The sequence below is a fragment of the Microcaecilia unicolor genome, chromosome 4 (assembly GCF_901765095.1).
Source record: "Microcaecilia unicolor chromosome 4, aMicUni1.1, whole genome shotgun sequence".
NCBI lineage: Eukaryota > Metazoa > Chordata > Amphibia > Gymnophiona > Siphonopidae > Microcaecilia > Microcaecilia unicolor.
The window spans coordinates 345868455-345890741 of record NC_044034.1 but is presented as its reverse complement, the minus strand read 5'-3'; the positions used below and the strand labels follow the sequence as shown (position 1 = coordinate 345890741).

At 42.8% G+C, this 22287-nt stretch overlaps 1 protein-coding gene across 5 annotated transcripts in view; it reads left to right on the top strand.

Moving 5' to 3' along the window:
- LOC115469487 (carbonyl reductase [NADPH] 1-like) overlaps positions 1 to 22287 on the top strand; it is a 37389-nt gene that overhangs the window by 2415 nt on the left and 12687 nt on the right. For all 5 annotated transcript variants that reach the window (XM_030202192.1, XM_030202195.1, XM_030202191.1 and 2 more), the window contains exon 2: positions 14540 to 14844. In XM_030202192.1, coding sequence (XP_030058052.1) covers positions 14559 to 14844 — 286 coding nt within the window. In that variant the 5' untranslated portion in view covers positions 14540 to 14558. The remainder of the gene's footprint in view (positions 1 to 14539; positions 14845 to 22287) is intronic.

Here is a 22287-nt window from a genome sequence, read left to right as displayed (position 1 = left end):
GCTGCAAAGTTCAGGATGAGGGAAGGGAAGCTACACTGCTGGGGGTGGAGGCTAGAAAGAGAAGGGAAGAATGAGGAGGAGCATGCATAAAGCTGTTTAAGGGATACTCGGTGAAATAGGGAAATAATAACATATGAGAAATAATAGACTGATATCCAAAAATGCTAAAACAAAGTACAAACATTAGGGGGGGGGGAGTTATCAATGTGGGTTACTGTGTTATTAGTAAAGTACTGTGTATATAGTATGTAAACTGTTTTGGTTGTACCACAGAAAGGTGGCATATCAAATCCATGACCCATCAACTAGATGGGACCTGTGCTAAAATAGCACAAGTTAGTTGTATAGTAGTATACATTAAAGGTAGCCCATATATTCCCCTAAGTGGAATTATAGAGAACAGAACTGCTTACAAAAGAACTAGGCTTTTTATTAGGGATGTGCATTCATTAACCTGTATTCAATAGAAATAAAACAAGATAAAACATGGAAAAGAAAAAAAGATGATACCTTTTTTTATTGGACATAACTTAATACATTTCTTGATTAGCTTTCGAAGGTTGCCCTTCTTCGTCAGATCGGAAATAAGCAAATGTTGGTAGATGACAGTATATATAAGTGAAACATCAAAGCATTCCAGTGACAGTCTAACAGGATGGGGGTGGATAGGTGAGAGACAGGAAGAAAGACAGGAGGGTGATAAAGCAGTACAATTTTATGGTTTATAATGGGCTAGAAAACCCAGATCTTTGTTAAGTCCTGTCTGGTGGGTGTGAAAATATTGAATCATTCTGACTTCAAAGGTCTTACGTTCCTGTATTGTTTTAAAGTTCCCTTTTAGGATTCTTACCATGAAATCACTGGTACAGTGTTCTGGTTTTGTAAAGTGCTGCCCCACAGGCGTGACATCTTATTGGTACTAGCATTTTTCATATGGTGTCTATGTAAATTAAATCTCTTCTTTAGCATCTGACTTGTTTTTCCAATGTAGCAGCCTTCATTGCATTTTTTACGCTGAATGATATATACCACATTGGAAGATGAGCATGTGAAAGATTCGTTAATGTTGAATATTTTTCCTTTGTGAATGACCGTGGGGTCCTGTGAAATGTTTTGGCATAGTTTGCAGCTGGATATATTGCAAGGATGTGTGCCATTCTTTTCTTTTTGAGTCTGTGTTGGGAGCTTATTTCTAATTAGCTTGTGTTTTAAGTTGGGTGGCTGTCGGAAGGCCAGCACTGGTGGGGATGGGAATATCTCTTTCAGTAATTCATCCTCCTGGAGTAGAGGCTGCAGATCTTTTATGATTTTTCTTAATGTTTTCAGCTCTGTTGTATGTCACTATAAAGGGGATTCTGTCTGTGGCTTTTTTTTGTTCTTTGTACTGTAACAGATTTACCCTGGGTGTTTTGAGGGAGGGGGCAATATTCTTGGAGATTATTTTGGGGTTGTAGCCTTTCTGTTCGAAGGATGCAGTCAGGATTTCAAGGTGTCTGTCTCTGTCCCCTGGGTCAGAGCAGATACGGTAGTGGCTTGGCTGTAAAATAATGGATCTTTTTGTATGTGAAGGGTGGAAGCAGGAGTTGTGGAGGTAGCTGCATTTGTCTGTGGGTTTCTTGTATATGGACGTTTGTATATATCCATCGCTGATTGAGACTGTGGTGTCCGAAAAATTGACACTTTCTGGGGAGTAGTCAATTTTTGAATCTGATTGTAGGATGGTATGTATTGAAGGAATTGTAAAGAGGCCCCTGTCATTGAGGGAGAGCTGCAGCACTGCCAGACAGAGCGGATCACCGCCGAGAACCGGACCAGCCTCGCTGCACACTGGGCGAGGTGTCAACCGGTGGAGTCCTCAGTAGGAGTTGAGAGGAGATGAAGCAAGTGGTGAGCGTCTCACATGCGGCTTCATAGTTAAGAGAGAGGGTGATTAGAACAACCGCTAACGATGCCATCAAGCAGCAACACGTGGGACCTGGTTTAAATTGTGGCCGATCCACGCGATTCCATGCCGCTTGAACATCGTGGTTGTATAGCAAGGGGAGCAGGAACACCACAGCGTAGACCTCCCTAAAACAAACATCAGATTGACCGGGGTAGATCAGCAACAGAAGCTCACACCTAGGAGCTCCTGTTGTGGATTTAAACTCTTGCATTAGCTTCCTGTCTGGTAGCTGCCTGCATCCTGAGACAGAATAAACCAGACAAAGTACAGGAGCGAACATTCCCGAGCAGCCTATCACCCGAGCTTAGAGAAGAGGGACAATTGAATAACACGCTGAGAGGTGTTAAACGACAGTGAGATATTGATTGATTTTCCATTGAGCTGCAAGAGATCGATGGAGTTCGAGGGTTATAAAGCATATACGCCTGGTCCTCCTTGAGAAAGCCCACCAGGCGAAACGGAACCCCGTCGGATGTTCTGATACCTGTTTCTCCTGCACTCTGGGTCCTGCACCACCTACTAGAGGAATTTTTATTTCCTGATTCTGAATATTACCTTCTCCTAACATCTAGCTCTGTATTTGTCCTGCCAGAGAAATCTTTGCTCCAGTATTTATTTCTCCTGTACTTTGGTTCCTGCAATATTACCAGAGGAATATCTGTTTCCTGATTCTGAATATTACTTTTTCTATCAGCCAGTACTGTACTGTCTTGCCAAAGGAATTTCTGTCTCCTTTCCTTTAGCAGTCAAACTAATGGAAGGAATGGTGACTAAGCAGCTTACCGATTATTTAAGTAAGTTCATGATTTTACATGAATCACAGTCAGGTTTTCAATCCAACCACAGTACAAAACTGTTCTAATCACTTTACTAACCAAATTTAAATAAGCAATAGCAAAGGGAGATAGCATACTTCTCCTGCAATTCGACGTGTCCAGTGCCTTTGACTTGGTTAGTCGTGATATTCTGCTAAATATCTTAGAATACTTTGGAATAACAGGAAACGTACTTAACTGGATCAAAGTTTTCTTAACAACTAGAACATACCAAGTGATATCTAATTCGACAATATCATCACCGTGGAAATCAGAATGTGGAGTCCCTCAAGGATCTCCACTTTCACTGTCCCTTTTCAATTTAATGATGACGCCATTAGTCCAAAACATTAGCTAACCAAGGCCTTAATCCTTTCATTTATGCAGATGAAGTTATGATTTTATATCCCATTTAAATATGACCTAACAGAAATTACTAAAGCAATAAACGCCAGTTTCCATATAATGAACACATGGGCGGATGCTTTTAAATTAAAACTCAATGCTGAGAAAACACAATGTCTCATTCTTTCATCACAGCACAATAAGTACAAACCCACCAAATTAAACATCCCTAGCTTTACTGTCCCCGTCTCAGAAACTTTGAAAAATTTTAGGAGTTACAGTTGATCGCAACCTCACATTAGATAACCATGCAAAAATCACAACAAAGAAAATGCTCCATTCCATGTGGAAACTTAAAAGAATTAAGCCTTTCTTCCCAAGAGAAGCATTCTGCAGACTGGTGCAATCATTGGTGTTAGGCCAGCTAGACTACTGCAATACCATCTATGCTGGGTGCAAAGAACAAATTATTAAAAAAAACTTCAAACTGCACAGAACACGGCAGCCAGACTCATATTTGGCAAAATGAAATATGAAAGTGCCAGTCCCTTATGAGAAAAACTACACTGGCTCCATTTAAAAGAACGCATTGCTTTTAAGGTTTGCACCCTGGTTCATAAGATCATACACGGTGAGGCTCCAGGGTATATGTCAGACCTTATTGACCTACCAACCAGGAATTCTATCAGCTCATCACGAGCATTCCTGAACCTCCACTACCCAAACTGTAAGGGACTGAAATATAAATTAACATATGCATCCAGCTTCTCCTACATATGCACGCAAATTTGGAATGAACTACCAAAATCCATAAAAATAACACACGACATAGTGACCTTCCGTAAACTATTGAAAACTTATTTAAGAAAGTATACAATAACAACTCATCATAAATTCAAATTAACATAGCACAACTACACAGCATGTATGCTCTATATCTCAACTGTCTTGCTAATTATCTTGATTTCCAGTTTAATGATCCTAATTGTTCAAGTTTTACTTTTTTGTCATGAATGAAGTTTAACCTATTACCTTTAGCTCTTATCATAGGATGAACTTTCCTCTTGTAACCCAACCTAATCTGCCCTTTACCCCAACTATGTATTTCTCCTATCCGGATCTGGTAATCACCACTTACGGAATTATGTAAGCCACATTGAGCCTGCAAATAGGTGGGAAAATGTGGGATACAAATCTTATAAATAAATAAAATTGTCCAATAAAAAAGGTATCATTTTCTTTTCCATGCTTTATTTTATTTTGTTTTATTTCTATTGATTACCTTTAAAAGTGGACTAACATGGCTACCACACCTCTCTACTCATTAACCTGTATAAAATTGATTTATGTGCATTTACCCTGAGTTATGTAAGAATTGCTATTCTCAGTCAGACCAAAAATCCGTCCAATCCAGTATCCTGCCTCTAACAGTGGTCAAACTGGATCACAAGTATCCTACAGAATCCCAAAAAGCATCAAGAGTCCATGCTACTTACTCCCCTCCCCTCCCCACTGCAAAGATGTAGCTAGGTGGGGTGCAAATGGAGTGGCTGCTCCCCCAAATGGATTTGGAATAAAATAGCGCCTAGGCAGATCAGCCCTTAAGCTTCTCACTGGTGCTTATTTTACAAAAGGTCTTCTCTCCTGATATCAAAACCTGCCTAAGCTTCATACCCCAAGGATAAGTAATGACACTCTCCAGGTCTACCTTAATAAAGGAATTTCTTCAAACCTTTTTTTAAACACAGCTAAATTAACTGCTTTTACCACATCCTCCAGCAATAAGTTGCAGAACTTGAGTGGAAAAAAAAAATACTTGTTTTAAATATATTTCTATATAACTTCACAGCATGTTCCCTAATTTTTATTTTTGTTACATTTGTACCCCGCGCTTTCCCACTCATGGCAGGCTCAATGCGGCTTACATGGGGCAATGGAGGGTTAAGTGACTTGGCCAGAGTCACAAGGAGCTGCCTGTGCCTGAAGTGGGAACCGAACTCAGTTCCTCAGTTCCCCAGGACCAGAGTTCACCACCCTAACCACTAGGCCACTCCTCCACTGTTGCTACTATTGGAGATTCTGGAACATTGCTATTCCACTAGCAACATTCCATGTAGAAGTCAGCCTTTGCAGATCACCAATGTGGCCGCGCAGGCTTCTGCTTCTGTGAGTCTGACGTCCTGCACGTACGTGCAGGACGTCAGACTCACAGAAACAGAAGCCTGCGCAGCCTTCTACATGGAATGTTGCTAGTGGAATAGCAACATTCCATGTAGAATCTCCAATAGTATCTATTTTATTTTTGTTACATTTGTACCCTGCGCTTTCCCACTCATGGCAGGCTCCATGCGGCTTACATGGGGCAATGGAGGGTTAAGTGACTTGGCCAGAGTCACAAGGAGCTGCCTGTGCCTGAAGTGGGAACCGAACTCAGTTCCTCAGTTCCCCAGGACCAGAGTTCACCACCCTAACCACTAGGCCACGACTCCACTTTTTACCTTTCTTGAAAGAGCTATCAGTTTGTGTTTACCCATTCCACTAAACACATTTCTGCAGATTAAACATGTTTTTGTTTTCATGAATGTGTGAAATGAACCAAACAATTAACACAACTCGAGAGAAAAAAAAGCCAAATTTTCCAAGAACATTGTTTTGTCAGTGCATAGTACTACTTTTTATGGTTCACGTATATCATGGGTTATTAAGCCTTTTTTTTTTTTGTTCCTGCACCATTTTAACTAATCGACAGTGGTGTAGCAAGGGAGGGGCGGTCCGCTCCGGGTGTCAGCTCGGGAGGGGGTGCTCCCTGCCAGCTCCCCCCTCTCGGCGAATCGACACCCCCCCCCTTCCCTCGCTCTGTCCCGCCCTCCGCTGACGCAACTTCCTATTTCCGCAAGGGAGGGACAGAGTGAGGGAAGAGCCGACGGTCCACATTTCTTGTACGTGCAGGGCAGGCGCAACTCCCGGTATTCTTTTTAAAGGTAGGGTGTGGGAGCTGGTCTTCGGGGGGGGGTCATTGTGCTGCACCCGGGGGGGGGTGCAATGGCGAACCGCCCCGCCCTGGGTGGCAGCCCCCCCCCTGCTACGCCACTGCTAATCGATGAAATCCTCACACCCCCCCCTTCCTAAACCACATGTTCACTAGTGACTACTGATGGCTACATACGTTGTGTTTACTACTAATGTTGCTAAAATTACAGTAATACACAGTTACAAAGTACCTCATGAAAGACTCCTGAGGAAATTAGAAGGTCATGGGATAGAAGGCAATGTCCTATTCTCGATTAAAAACTGGTTAAAAGATAGAAAACAGAGAGTAGGGTTAAATTTTTAGTATTCTTAATGGAGAAGGGTAGATAGTGGGGTTCCCCAGGGATCGGTGCAGGGACCGCTGCTTTTTAATGTATTTATAAATGATCTAGGGATGGGAATAACTAGTGAGCTAATTAAATTTACTGATGACGCAAAGTTATTCAAAGTTGTTAACTCGCAAGAGGATTGTGAAAAATTTCAAGAGGACCTTTCAATACTGGGCATCCATATGGCAGATGACATTTAATGTGAGCAAGTGCAAAGTGATGCATGGTGGGAAAGAAGAACCCAAAACATAGTTATGTGATGCAAGGTTCCACTTTAGGCGTCACCAACTAGAAAAAGGATTTAGGTGTCATCATTGATTATACCTTAAAACCCCTCTGCTCAGTGTTCAGCGGCAGCTAAGAAAGCAAATAGAATGTTAGGCATTATTAGGAAAAGAATAGAAAACAAAATTGAGAATATTATAAGGCCTTTGTATAGCTCCATGGTGTGACCACACCTCAAATACTGTGTGCAGTTATGGTCAGCACATCTCAAAAACGATACAGTGGAATTAGAAAAGGTACAGAGAAGGGCGACAAAAATGATAAATAGTATGGGATCACTTCCCTATGAAGAAAGGCTAAAGCAGCTAGGGCTCTTCAGCATGGAGAAGAGGGCTGAGGGGAGATATGATAGAAGTTTATAACATACTGAATGCTGTGGAACAGGTAGATGTGAATTGCTTGTTTTCGCTTTCCAAAAACACTAGAACTAGGGGACACCCAGAGAATCTATTTAGTAAATTTAAAACGAATTGGAGAAAATGTTTCTTTACTCGATGAGTAATTAAACTGGAATTTTTTGCCAGAGAATGTGGTAAAAGCAGTTAGCTTAGCAGGGTTTAAAAAAGGTTTGGCTAATTTCCTTTAAAAGTCCATAGTCCATTATTAAGGTGGACTTGGGAAAATCCACTGCATATTCTAGGATAAGCAGGATAAATTTGCTGTTCTGGGATCTTGCCAGGTACTTGTGACCTGGATTGGCCACTGTTGGGGAACAGGATACAGGGCTTGATGGACCTTCGGTCAGATCCAGTATGACAATGCTTATGTTCTTAACAGTAGTCCACGTTGATAATTTCCACTCATTAGTGAATTTTTTTGGCAATGTTTTGTTTTTAGACGCCTTGGGGTGCAAACATTTCCAAGTTTGAGCACAAAAATTTTTTTACATATAGAAAGTAATTTTAGTAGACTTTGTAGGAGTAATATAGTCTGGTGTGTGACATTTCCCCTTTGTTGTTTACCCCCGATAATTTACCATAACTGATATTGCAGCAGCAGCAAATGAGGCCTTTCAGCATGTGTCTGGTGGAAGCTACAAATTTCTGCTTTGTCCATTTGTCTTTCTCCCTCCCCCAGAACAGGAGAGGCTCCTGGCTGTTTAAATCGCTGGTCCTTGGCTAACCACGAATATTCAGCGGCAGTTAACCAGTTAGCACCCGAGCCTAAACCGGCTAACTTGTGGGCATTCCAGGGGCAGAGTTGGCACTTATACAGTTAAGTGCCGATATTCAGCCCTTAACCACATAAAATGAACGACATAAAAAGCGGTCCTGTCTTACGCGATTCATCTTATGTAGTTAAGGGATGAAAATTGCACTTACCTAGTTGGTTGGTTGCTAAAACTTATGTGGTTATTTACTGCCAGTACCCGGACACGGCCCGACATTGAATATCTGGGAATACAGCCGGCAGTGGACATAAAAAAGCTGACCAGTGCTGGCTAAACATTGCCGTTAAGAATATAAAATGCCAACACCTCTAAAGGCTGTAAGATTTGCGTTTTTAATGCTCGACTGATCTTAATATTGTATAAGACGGATGGGAACTACAAACCACACAACATCTTGTCAAAGAAACAGTTAAACGCCTCAGAATTCAAACCCGAAATGTAGAATGTGTCAGGATATTTTCTGATTAAGTTGTAAGCAATATCCTAACGTGATAAATTTGGGGCTAGTTTTTGAAGCCTGGGTTCCTGGGCAGACTCCTTAAATGGCCCAATCCTAAAGCAGCAGCAAATACATTATAATGATGCAAACTGGGGCCTGCAAGCCCTCATTCTCTGGACGGGCCCTGCATTTCCCTACTCTTATGGAAGGGGGGAAGCGCACTGCAGGGCCTGTCCAGAGCACAGGGGCTTGCAACAGTGGCGTAGCCAGACCTGACATTTTGGGGTGGCACTGTGTATATAGGTATGAGTAGTGTTTCTTAGGATACTACATGGAAAAGAAAATAAGATGATACCTTTTTTTATTGGACATAACTTAATACATTTCTTGATTAGCTTTCGAAGGTTGCCCTTCTTCGTCAGATCGGAAATAAGCAAATGTGCTAGCTGACAGTGTATATAAGTGAAAACATTCAAGCATTACTATGACAGTAAAATAGATACCATTGGAGATTCTACATGGAATGTTGCTACTATTGGAGATTCTACATGGAATGTTGCTATTCCACTAGCAACATTCCATGTAGAAGTCGGCCCTTGCGGATCACCAATGTGGCCGCGCAGGCTTCTGCTTCTGTGAGTCTGACGTCCTGCACGTACGTGCAGGACGTCAGACTCACAGAAACAGAAGCCTGCGCAGCCTTCTACATGGAATGTTGCTAGTGGAATAGCAACATTCCATGTAGAATCTCCAATAGTAGCAACATTCCATGTAGAATCTCCAATGGTATCTATTTTACTGTCATAGTAATGCTTGAATGTTTTCACTTATATACACTGTCAGCTAGCACATTTGCTTATTTCCGATCTGACGAAGAAGGGCAACCTTCGAAAGCTAATCAAGAAATGTATTAAGTTATGTCCAATAAAAAAGGTATCATCTTATTTGCTTTTCCATGTTTTATTTTGTTTGATTTCTATTGATAACCTTAAGAGTGGACTAACACGGCTACCACACTCCTCTACTTAGGATACTACAAAATACAATGCACTTTATGATGTTTTTCTAAGTAGGCTGCCCTGCATCAGCAGACGAACAGGAAGAACCTCCGTGTAGAGAGTCCAATCAAGTAAGAGTAGAGGGTGGACAATGGACACTCCAACACGAGAACTGGTGCTCAAAAGTTGCTTTATTAAATTTATTTATGGCATTTATATCCCACATTATTCCCACCCACGGGCAGGCTCAATGTGGCGTACAATAGACTATTAAATAACAATATTACAAAAAACAGTAATTAGAGGCGTAATAGGGAAAGAGGAACAGCAGGAGGGAGCGGGAGAGAGGGGAAGGTGACAAGTCGCTGTGGCAGCCGAGGTTCAGAAGGATGAGGCACCAGGAGGGCTCACGGCATATGCTCTACCGAAAAGGAAGGTCTTGAACCGCTTCTTAAAGGTCGGGTGATCAGTGGTGAATTTGACCACTTGGGGCAGCCCATTCCAGAATTGAGTGCTAAGATAAGAAAAAGATGAAGCAGACACAGTCTTATACTTTAGGCCACTGAAAACTGGATAGTGGAAATTGAGATACGAGCGAGCTGACTTGCAGGAGTTCCTGGGTGGCAAGTTAATGAGAGCGTCCATGTAGGCAGGAGCATCTCCATAGATGATTTTGTGCACCAATGCGCAGATCTTGAAAGCGATACGGTCCTTCACAGGAAGCCAGTGCAACCTCTCACGTAGCGGGCTTGAACTTTCAAATCTCGATTTACCGAAGATGAGTCGAGCTGCCGTGTTCTGAGCAGTTTGCAGTTTTTTTTAGTAACATGGATGTGCATCCCCCGTAGATACTGTTGCAGTAATCGAGACGACTTATAACTAGGGACTGAACTGTAATGATAGTACAGCTGGACCCGACATGGTCCGTGTTTCGGCGTAATAAAACGTCTGCCTCAGGGGTCACAATGATATTCTAAGAACATATAAAAACACAATATTGATCATTACTTATAAAACAACAAACCTTTCATTGTTACATATATCAAATACAAAGCATATTTAAACAAAAGTTTTTTTTATATATATGTACTTCACAAAAAGAGCCACATGTAAAATATAGAATAATAATAATAAAGGTAAAAGGAAGTCATATCACAAATGTGGACATAAGAAAGAAGATGAATTAGCCATAGGAAAAAAGAAACAGTAACAGACATTAATAATGAGTGGAGTGGAAAAGATAGATGTGGAGCGTCTGTTTACGCTTTCCAAAAATACTAGGACAAAGGGGCATGCGATGAAGCTGGAGTGCAGTAAGTTTAAAACAAACAAGAGAAAATTTTTCTCTACTCAGTGCGTATTTCGACTCTGGAATCGGTGGCCGGAGAATGTGGTTAAGGCAGTTAGCTTAGCAGAGTTTAAGAAAGGTTTGGACGGCTTCCTGAAGGAAAAGGCCATAGAATGTTATTAAATGGACGAAGGGAAAAATCCACTATTCCTGGGACAAGCAGTACAAAATGCTTTGCTCCGTGGATCTTGTCAGGTGATTGTGACCTGGATTGGCCACTGTCGGAGACAGGGTGCTGGGCTAGATGGACCTCTGGTCCGTCCCAGTGTGGCGATGCTTATGTCTTAAGTCAGTACGTATACCAATAAGGAAAGACCATGTGAGGATACATCTGTTCTGAATAAAAGAAAATGCATGAAAGCTTGAAAAAAGTAATCAGTTGCGAAAAAGAGAAGATGATAGGAAGAAGCAAACTGACATACTGGGTAAGCGGCATCAGAAATACATAAAACGGTAGAATCAATATGTAAAATTCCAAGACTAATTAGATGGATTCCACCGCAGAGAGTGAAACAAACTAGCAAACCTTACTGAACGGATATAGATAAAACTGTCCAAGAAGCTCCGTTCTAAAAATAAAATGTAAAAAAAATATATACTAAAAATATAGAACACTATTCATAAAGAAATAACTATAGAAAGGTCAGTCACCTTGTTAAAATGTCGCTTTCGGCACCTAATCATTGTACCTCTATTCAGGAAATCTAGACTGCCTCAATCTTGATTCACTGCACTTTTTGTCGTTTAGATTGTAAGCTCCTTTGAGGAGGGACTGTCCTTCTTTGTTAATTGTTCAGCGCTGCGCAACCCTGGTAGCGCTTTAGAAATGTTAAATAGTAGTAGTAGTTTACTTAGCAATATTGGTATACATACTGACAATTTATTTTATTTATTTTTATTACATTTGTACCCCCGCGCTTTCCCACTCATGGCAGGCTCAATGCGGCTTACATGGGGCAATGGAGGGTTAAGTGACCTGCCCAGAGTCACAAGGAGCTGCCTGTGTCAGGAATCGAACTCAGTTCGTCAGGACCAAAGTCCACCACCCTAACCACTAGGCCACTCCTCCACTGTTGCTACTATTTGAGATTCTACATGGAATGTTACAACATTCCATGTAGAAGTCGGCCCTTGCAGATCACCAATGTGGCCGCGCAGGCTTCTGCTTCTGTGAGTCTGACGTCCTGCACATACGTGCAGGACGTCAGACTCACAGAAACTGAAGCCTGCGCAGCCTTCTACATGGAATGTTGCTAGTGGAATAGCAACATTCCATGTAGAATCTCCAATAGTAGCAACATTCCATGTAGAATCTCCAACAGTAGCAACATTCCATGTAGAATCTCCAATAGTATCTATATTATTTTTGTTACATTTGTACCCTGCGCTTTCCCACTCATGGCAGGCTCAATGCGGCTTACATGGGGCAATGGAGGGTTAAGTGACCTGCCCAGAGTCACAAGGAGCTGCCTGTGTCAGGAATCGAACTCAGTTCGTCAGGACCAAAGTCCACCACCCTAACCACTAGGCCACTCCGTTACTTTTTTCCTATGGCTACATTTGTGGCTGATTCGTCTTTCTTATGTCTAAATTTGTGGTATGGCTTTCTGGGACTTCAATGATTATTCACATATGCTTAATGATGGGCCTTTTATAGTACAGTCCTCTCCATATAAATATCTTATTTTACCTTTATTTTTGTTCACATGTGGTTCTTTTTGTGAAGTACATATATATAAAAAAAACTTTGTTTAAATATGCTTTGTATTTGATATATGTAACAATTAAAGATTTGTTGTTTTATGTGTAATGATCGATGTTAGGGTTTTAGAATATCATTGTGTCAAAACACGGACCGTGTGGGGTCCAGCTGTACTAGCACTTAATAAAGCAACTTTTAAGCACCAGTTCCTGTGCTGGAGTGTCCATTGTCTACCTTCTGCATCAACATAAACCACATACATACTTAATGGGGAAAAAAATAATATTTTAAAATATAGTTACATTATGCCATATCAAACTTGACCGGACTTAAGTCTACTATAATGGCAAACATCTCAACGCACATGACAAGATTCTGCAATATAATTACAACAATGACATATATACTTCAAAGTTTGCAAACGTTAACACCAGTTCCAATAACAATACCTTTACAAAGGCAGCAGTGAATATACACAACAGCAGTACACATCCCTTTGGAAAAGTCAGACAAGTCAGACTCATAGATCCACACACAAACCACATACCAGCATACTCAGTCACATGCAGAACACAGACCAACCTTCATGAATTACAGAATAAAGAACCAAAAATTGAGACATTGACACCAGCCCTTCCCTACCCGCCCCGCCATCCATCCCTGTAGTCCAGCATCAGCCCTTCATTTCCTTCCCTACACCCCCATCTATCTCTGTAGCCCAGCATCAGCTCTTCCCTTTTCTACCTTATCCCCCCCATCCACCCCCATAGCCAGGTATTTGCCCTTCCTTTTCCACCAATCCATCCCATAGCTAGGCATCAGCCCTACCCTACCCCCACCCTTCCTTGTAGCCTAGTGTTAGCCCGGTCCTAACCCCACCCTGAAGGACACCAGCATTTAAATATAAGACTTTTTAATGTTCTGGGTACTGCAGAGCCCACCTCCCCCCCAGAAACCCAACAAGGCACCATGAAAAATACAGTACAGCCTCTTTTAAATTTTAACCTGGGTATAATAAAATATTGGTGGTGGGTTTCTGGGTGGTGGTCGGCTCTTCACTACCTAGGGGGGAAAAAAAGTGTATTGAATGATTAAATATACCTTTTTTTTTGCTCTGGGCAGTGATGAGCCCACCCCCCACTCAGAAGCCTACTGGCACCACCAGCCAGCATTACACTAACTTCACTGTACACGTTAAAATTAAAAAAAAAAAATTTTTTAACCTGTGCAGCTGGTCTTCAGTGGTGCAGAGATCTCAGCACTCATTGTGCTGTGTGCTCCGCTCCATGTCGTGTGTGCTGTTTGTGGGGCCGCGGGGGGAGTACCGACAGCAATACTGACGACAGCCAGCACATCAGGTTTCCCTATGCTGCTCAACTGCAGCGCTGTGGTGCGCACTGGGGTGAGGGAGATAGAGCAAGGCAAAACAGCACAGAACCGGATGGGGAGCGAGTAAGACATTGAACAATGGACTGGACTCCGAGTAGCGGTGCCTGCTTGCAGCTGCAGTGCAACCGCTACAATGGCCTGCCTACAACAACTTCCAGATCAGGGGACCCGGCCCGCACTAAAAAAAAAAAAAAAAATTGTGCACAATACAGTAGTCAGGTAGGACTCTGGAGGAGGAGGATTGGAGAGCTTTCGACTGCCTGGGTGGGTCTGGGCCCACCCATAGCTACGCCCCTGCCTTGCAAGCCTCCTGCTGGATCTTTACAATTTATTTGCTTCTGCTCTGGGACCCAGCAAAAATGAGCGTGTTGGTGGGGAGGAGGGGAAGGAGCACGGAGCTTCTCTCTCCAAGTGCCCCCACCCATTGCTCGTGAGCATTTAGGAAATAAATCTGGCCCTGAAGAGTTTATACTGTGAGACTAATAAAGGGTGTACACAGGAGCAGTGTGATGAAGTATTCCTTCATGGTAGGGTTGGTGAATACATGGAATGGTCTCCCTCATAAGGTGGTTGAGATGTGCATAATAATAGAATTCAAGAATTTGGGATCCTCTGAGAAGTGAGAAGAGAGCCATAGATAACTAGGTCTATAGCATTGCTGTAGAAATGTATATTGGGCCAGTGAGATGGACTTTCTGGTCCATATGTGCCGTTATGTTCTTTGTCTCTGCTTGCTTTGTTAGCTCTCAATTCAGCCTGAAGATGGCCAGCCGCCGAGTAGCAGTGGTAACGGGGGCTAATAAAGGCATCGGGTTTGCAGTTGTGCGGGCTCTATGTAAGCAGTTTACCGGGGACGTCTATCTGACAGCCCGGGACCAGGCACGAGGAGAAGCGGCAGTCAAACAGCTGCAAGGAGAGGGCTTGAAACCACTCTTCCACCAACTGGATATCGATGACCTGCAGAGCATCCGGGTTCTCCGGGATTTCCTTCAGCAGAAGTATGGTGGGATCGATGTGCTGATCAACAATGCAGGAATTGCTTTCAAAGGTAACAGAAACTTGTTACACTGTAATTATTTGCTATGCGATTCAGTGAAGGATGGGGGTTCTAGGCTAGTCCTCGGGGCATACCTAGCCAGTCATGTTTTCAGGATGTGCGCAATGAATAGGCATTGGGGGTCCTTTTACTAAGCCGTGGTAAAAAGTGGCCCACAGTAGTGTAGGCGCGGGTTTTGGGTGCGCACAGAATTATTTTTCAGCGCACCTACAAAAAAAAATTCCCCCCCCCCCCCCCCCCCATGAAAATGGGTGTGTGGCAAAATCAAAATTGCCACGCATCCATTTTGGGTCTGAGACCCTACTGCCAGCCATAGACCTAGCGATAAAGAAGTTTGGTGGTAATGACCTACGCGTGTCCGGAAAAAAATATATATATTTTTTTCAGATGTACGTATTGGACATGTGCCAAAAATGAACTTACTGCAAGAGCCATGCAGTAGTCGGGCGGTAAGTCCATTTGGGCGCGTGCAGATGCTTATGCAGCTTAGTAAAGGGGGCACTTAGTGCATTACTAATTCAACTAAATTTTAACTAGTGTTACTTTTTTTTTTTTTTAATCCTGATCAAAATTTTTAATTCCCCTACGTTGTCCAGCATTGCTTTCTCTGCCCTGCCTATCCTATTTCATCTTGGCATAATATAGAAGAGGGAAGGCATCGGCGTCATTTGCAAGTAGCGTGTGGGAATTGCTGCAGGAGACCCTATGAAGAGCCAGATAAATGTTAAAATAAATCTGGTGGGGAAGGGGGGGGGGGGGAGGAGAAGAGATGCTTCACCTGTATGTTGGGGGGTTGGTCAGCAAGAGGAAAGGAGAGAAATGGGTGTCTGTGTGTCAGGGGTAACAGCTTTAGCAGCAGAAGGGGAGACACTTTTGGGTGTATATACAGGGGAAGGATGCAGCTTGAGAGGATAAAGATGGGTACCTGTACGGAGGGGAGGGGAGCAATGTTCTGTGAGAAAAAAGTGTGTATGCAAGTTTTCATTATATTTAGCATGGTTAAAAAAAAATTTCCATACAGTGAGAATTACTAGTACCAGGCTATCTAGCCCACAGATACAATTAATCGTGTGATTAACATTTTTTAATATCACAATTAATTTTGATTAAAAGTTGTTGCCCACCCATATTAGCATGCACCACTTCCTCCGTGTGCAAATCTCTCTCGTGCAAATTCATTGTGGATATCCTGAAAACCTTACTGGCTGGGTGTGCCCTGAGGATTGGGTTGAGAACCCCTGGTGTAAACTCTTCACTTGCCCCCCCCCACCCCATTTCTATTCTTGGGATTAACCTGACTGTAAGTCCAAGGTTCTAAAGTACAAAATATTTTTCACAAACAAGGTTTTCTATGTGAAAACAGCACAACTTCTAGTGTTTTGATTTTTTTTTTTTTTAAGTTACATTTGTACCCTGCGCTTTCCCACTCATGGCAGGCTCAATGCGGCTTACATATACAGGTACTTATTTGTACCTGGGGCAGTGGAGGGTTAAGTGTCTTGCCCAGGGTCACAAGGAGCTGTGCCTGAAGTGCTAAGCCTCTTATTTTCACACACAAAAAAATTCATGGGGGGTGGGGGCGCAGTATTGTAGTAAACTTCCTCAAATCGTTCCTATTCAAACTGTAATAAGAATTAATTTATCTTGGGGGAATTGCTCCCTGAGCACTAGCTAATATTTATAAGTTTTGAGATATATATTGAATAATTCTCCACCAGTTGCCCTTTAAGGCAACACGATCCACAATTGCAATGAATTAAATATTGTCTCTATTGAAATGCAGTATCCTGCGCTGCAAGATTTAAAGGCATGTACCCAGGACACAAAAGACAATCTATTTAGCTTCAGAAAAGGTTTGTTTAATCATGTAAATAATATTGCAAGCGAGAGGTAGGAGTCTTACAGAGAACCTGTGCTTAAAGTAAGGTAGCAGGTTTAAATATGAATTATTAACTTACAGAAAAGTCTTTGTTACAAAGCTGAGTGATGAGCACATGGTCACAGGAGAGAAGGGTAGAGCTGTAGGTCCCCAGAGCAGCAGATCCCAAGAAGAAGAGCTCTGTGTCTGGAACAGCTTCTGTCTTTTATACATTGCAAGTTGCAGGAGGATATGACCACATGAACCTCAGCACTTGCTTCCTGGTAATTTGCAAGGCATTATGGTTAATGTAGTCTGTTCACATGATCACATTATAAGTCTTTCCTTTCTGCAGATGTCCTGGCGTCTTCTTGTCTGATAGCTGATGGGAGAGGGCAGGTATACATCTGATGACAGGCAAATGTTTTGTTTATGATTTCCTCAGAAGCCTTTGTCTGCAATGGCTTCTCCAGACCCTCTGTCTGCAGTTCTGAAGAAGTCTTGATGAGCCTTCAAGTATCCACCTAGTCATGCTTTTGTTATCAGTCCTTGTTAGGTGGAGGAGAAGGAAGTTTTATCTCTGTGAAGTCAGTACCTTTTGTCTCTGTTAAGTATTTGTAATTGACTAGCCCTGCTATCAGAAGTTCCCAGGAAAAGGGAGGGGAAAGAGGGGCTTGAAGTTCAGATCAGTTTCCCTGTTGCAGTTTCAATTAGTCTTTTAAAAACTGTATTTTTATATTGATATATATTTTTATCTGATTCAGCACAATTAATAACTGACAATTAAACTTATATCATGCTACAAAACAAACCCTCACAAAGAACAACCATATCTGAAACAATTAATTATTACCTGAATTGGTTATTACTCTATTTACCATTAACTTTCTCTTTGCTTCATGTACAATTTCTCATTCATAATAGATATTCTAATCCATAGCTATCCCAGTATGTTTATGATACTGTATTGTAAAATTGGATTCTTACAACAAATTACTTTCTTATACATTATTCTTTGTTTCCTGTACTGTTTCTTGTAAGCCACATTGAACTCAAAGTTGTTTGGGACCATTTGGGATATAAATGTCACACACAAAAAATATATATATATTTTTCAACTATGCATAACGGTTTCATTAAATCAAACAATAGTGAGTTATTGTGATGCAAATTCATGCAGAGGAGCTCATTAATATTATATAGTAGTCCTGTCAAATATTGGGGCCCAGGGATACCTCTGCAGCCAGTGTACAAAGAATGTATTTAAGGTCTCTGGCCAAAATGCACTCTGGGGTTCTCAAAATGTCTCTCGATGCAGACAGATTAATAAGGGTCCCCTAATGGCAGGCTTTTAATAGATAGGTACAATAACTTCAAAGCAAGAAAGTTACTGGGAGACTTAATTGTAATAGAATCTAATCATGGGAATTCTGTTTCCTGTCTTATTAAGGTGAATCCAGACTGCCCCAATTTGACTGCCCCTATCGGACCGACCGTTCACTTGTCTATTAGATTGTAAGCTCTTTGAGCAGGGACTGTCTCTCTTTGTTAAATTGTACAGCGCTGCGTAACCCTAGTAGCGCTCTAGAAATGTTAAGTAGTAGTAGTAGTATTACATATAGCAGTGATTTAACCAGAGCTGAGATTGTGATGTCATAATGCCTCATTCCACCAATGCCTAAGAGCCAACCTCATCAGTGATGTCACAATGGCTTGATTGTCCTATATTTGTTTCACTCTTATCTATTAGATTGTAAGCTCTTTGAGCAGGGACTGTCTCTCTTTGTTAAATTGTACAGCGCTGCGTAACCCTAGTAGCGCTCTAGAAATGTTAAGTAGTAGTAGTAGTAGTATATGTACTTGCCAGCTTCACTGCTTCCAGCTTTCAGGTCCCTTCCCTGATAAGAGCTGTCTCTCAGCAGCAGCTTCACTCTTACTCTTTCTTTCAGAGGATCAGGTCTCCCTTATTACCCTATCCGTCCTCATTTAGGGCACTCTTTTTATCTCAGGGACAGCTGTGGATCAGAGTGTAAATCCTTGATAAGTTCAGTCTTTTTGGGAACAAGCCTCTTCTTGGTGTGCACCAGGCAATCCCTGTGTTGTTTTTCCTTCTCAGTAGCTCCTGGTACCCACTCAATACAGCTTTACATCTCCTCCTTACCTGACCTACTAGGGGGTGGGGGTGGGGGGGGGGGGACAACGACAAGGGTCCTCCTTGAGCTCAGAGTTTTATACTTCCCTCCAAAAGCTTAAGCTGAAATGCTGTGGCAGTGATTCCCAAGCATGGTCCTGGATGCACCCCAGGCAATCAAGTTTTCAGGATATCCTTAGTGCATATTCATGAGAGATAGTGCATGCAAATCTCTCTCGTGAATATTCATTGTGGATATCCTGAAAACCTGACTAGCTAGGGTGCCTTCATGACCAGGTTTGGAAATCACTGTGCAATGGGCCACTTGCTCAGAACAGACCTCCCTCTACTCAGATCTGATTGGCACCTTTCTGGATTAGGGACCCAGAATGTTCTTCTGCAGCTGCATAGGAAAGCACATATTGGCAGCCGCCTACATTTACAGAACAGGCAAAAAGGCTTCACAACCTGGGAAAAAAAATGCACCTCTGTGAGGTGTAGTTATTTTTGTCCTGGTCCCCAGAGCCCGTGTTTGCATGGTGGTGGCTTAACCTTAAAGGGACTGTGTAGTCTATGTTGGAGGGGCTCACATCCCTTTCTGGGTTAATAAGTAAAAAGCATCGCTCCCGTGTCCAGCCTCACCCTCTTAAAAAGAATTGGGCCCAATCGTGGCCTCTTGCTTTACGCATTCCCAGATTACCTTAAAAGTGTGTAAAATATTGAGTGGAGTGGAACAGGTGGATGTGAAGCGTCTGTTCACGCTTTCCAAAAATACTAGGGCTCATGGGCGTAGTTTGACTGTTTCATTTGGGGGGGGGGGCAAAGGATGGGGCGGAGCATATTAGCATATTCATTTGCATATATATATATATATATATATATATATATATATATATATATATATATATTCAAATGAATACGCTAATATGGAAGAAGGAAGGAAGGGAAAAAGAGCTGGCTTTTTTGGGGAATAGCCATAATGAATATGTATGAGATATCAAGCCAGCTCTTTCTCCCTTCCTTCTTTCCGCCTTACCCAGCACTCCCTCTTCCTCTCCAGTAGTATTTCCCCACCCCCTTTCCCATACCATACGTTCAGCAGTTCCTGATGCCTAAGAAAAATTAGAAACTCAGTAGAGGTCCAAGTAACTGAAGCTCCCAGAGATGTAATCAGGATCCATTCATTCTGATTAGGCTGTCCCGTTACAACACAGCCAACCCACTCCCTAGGCATGCCTGAGAGGTTGTCGGATCCTATTAGTCAGACATTACAATGTGCTTACATTCAGAACTCAACTGCAAGGTCATAGTTTCAAGTCTGGAATGCACCTTGTATAAATCTGGCACTTCCTTTACCCTGCTGGGTTTACAAAGAAAGTACACTCTCTGCAGGTTTTGTGACCCCCCAGACAAGAAGATGATCCTTGAAAAGCTTCAGATCCAAACAGTACTGCAAATTGTCAGCAATACCTAGGGGCTGAGTCACAAAAGTGCATGCTAATATTTAGTTTACATCTAATATAGCGATGCAGAATGTGCAACTGCTAAAAAAGAAATGGGCTGAAATCAAGCATAGGAAAATAAGTGAACGGCGATGGCTGCGTGGGGGAGTGGAAACTGATTTCAAATGTCTTCCTTACTTACAGTGGACGAGATAGGCTGGCTCACTTCCATTCCACCCCCGAAGTCGCAGCGACGAACGGGTGGGCAGCGCTACGGTAGTAAAAGCAACAATGAGGCAGGTTCGACTCCGTCCGTCACTTCCCTGCCCTCTCAGCGTCCCGCCTTCCTCTGATGTCATTTCCTTTCGGGCGGGCGGGACGCTGAGAGGGCAGGGAAGTGACGGACGGAGTCGAACCTGCCTCCTTGTTGCTTTTTCTACTGCAGCGCTGCCCGCCCATTCGTTGCTGCGACTTCGGGTAAAAGTCACCATTCCAGTCGTCATTTGGGGGGGCAATGCCCCCCTCACCCCCCGCCCCCAGTCTACGCCCATGCTAGGACTAGGGGGCATGTGATGAAACTACAGTGTAGTAAATTTAAAACAAATCGGAGAAAATGTTTCTTCACCCAACTCATAATTAAACTCTGGAATTCATTGCCGGAGAACGTGGTGAAGGCGGTTAGCTTGGCAGAGTTTAAAAAGAGGTTACACGGTTTCCTAAAGGACAAGTCCATAAACCACTACTAAATGGACTTGGGAAAAATCCACAATTCCAGGAATAACATGTGTAGAGTGTTTTGTATGTTTGGGTAGCTTGCCAGGTGCCCTTGGCCTGGATTGGCCGCTGTTGTGGACAGGATGCTGGGCTCAATGGACCCTTGGTCTTTTCCCAGTGTGGCATTACTTATGTACTTATGTTCCCACTTCTGGAATAGCACATGGGGTAAAACCAAACTACTGTGGTTAAGTCAAAATATCAATTCCAAGCCATTGTCAAAACTAGCTCTGGGGTTCTTTTACTAAGTCACGTGTGCGCTAAATAAGACGCCCATTATAGTCCTTTCGTTTAGCTTGCGCTAAATCTGTTAGCTCACCTTAGTAAAAGGACCCCTCTGTTAGTTGCATCCTGTTTGACTTTTGTTGTAAAAATCTTAGGTGTATATTTGGATTCTGCTCCGAACCATGTCGATTCAGTTCAGAAAAAATATTTTTAGAAGCTATGACAACTTTTAGGTCTTTATTTTGATGAGGAGCATTCAGTGGCGTACCAAGGGGGGGCTGTCCGCCTCGGGTGTACGCTGCTGGGGGGCGTACCACGCGCCGGTCAGTGTCGTTCGTTTCCATGCTCCCTCTGCCCCGGAACAGAAAGTAACCTGTTCCGGGGCAGAGGGAGTATGGAAACGAACGACGCTGACCGGCTCGCGGCACCCCCCCCCCCCCCAGCGGTGTGCACCCGGGGGGGCGGGTTCTTTCGTTGGGGTGGGGGGGCCTTTCTCCGGGGGGGGGGGGGATCGCGCTGCACCCGGGGGGGCGGGGCACATCGGCGATCCACCCCGGGTGTCAGCCCCTCTAGGAACGCCACTGGGAGCATTTTATAATTTTTGTGCAAGCATGTATTTACTGCCGCGCTGTCTGCCTGGGCATGTCATTAAAGATCAATATTGCAAAATACCTCTGCTGACTTTGTGCGTAAGGGTCTCAAGCATAAAAAAGCTTCTCTGTTGCTGCATAAACTACACAGTGTCCAGAAAAAAATGGACCCACCCAGCTTTTTTTCCAAAGAACCCCAAAATGTACATATAAGTACGTAAGTATTGCCACACTGGGACACACCAAAGGTCTATCAAGGCCACCATCCTGTTTCCAACAGTGGCCAATCCAGGTCACAAATACCTGGCAAGATCCCGAAAAAGTTCAATACATTTTATGCTGCTTATCCCAGAAATAAGTAGTAGATTTTTTTCCCCAAGTCAATTTAATAATGGTCTATGGACTTTTCCTTTA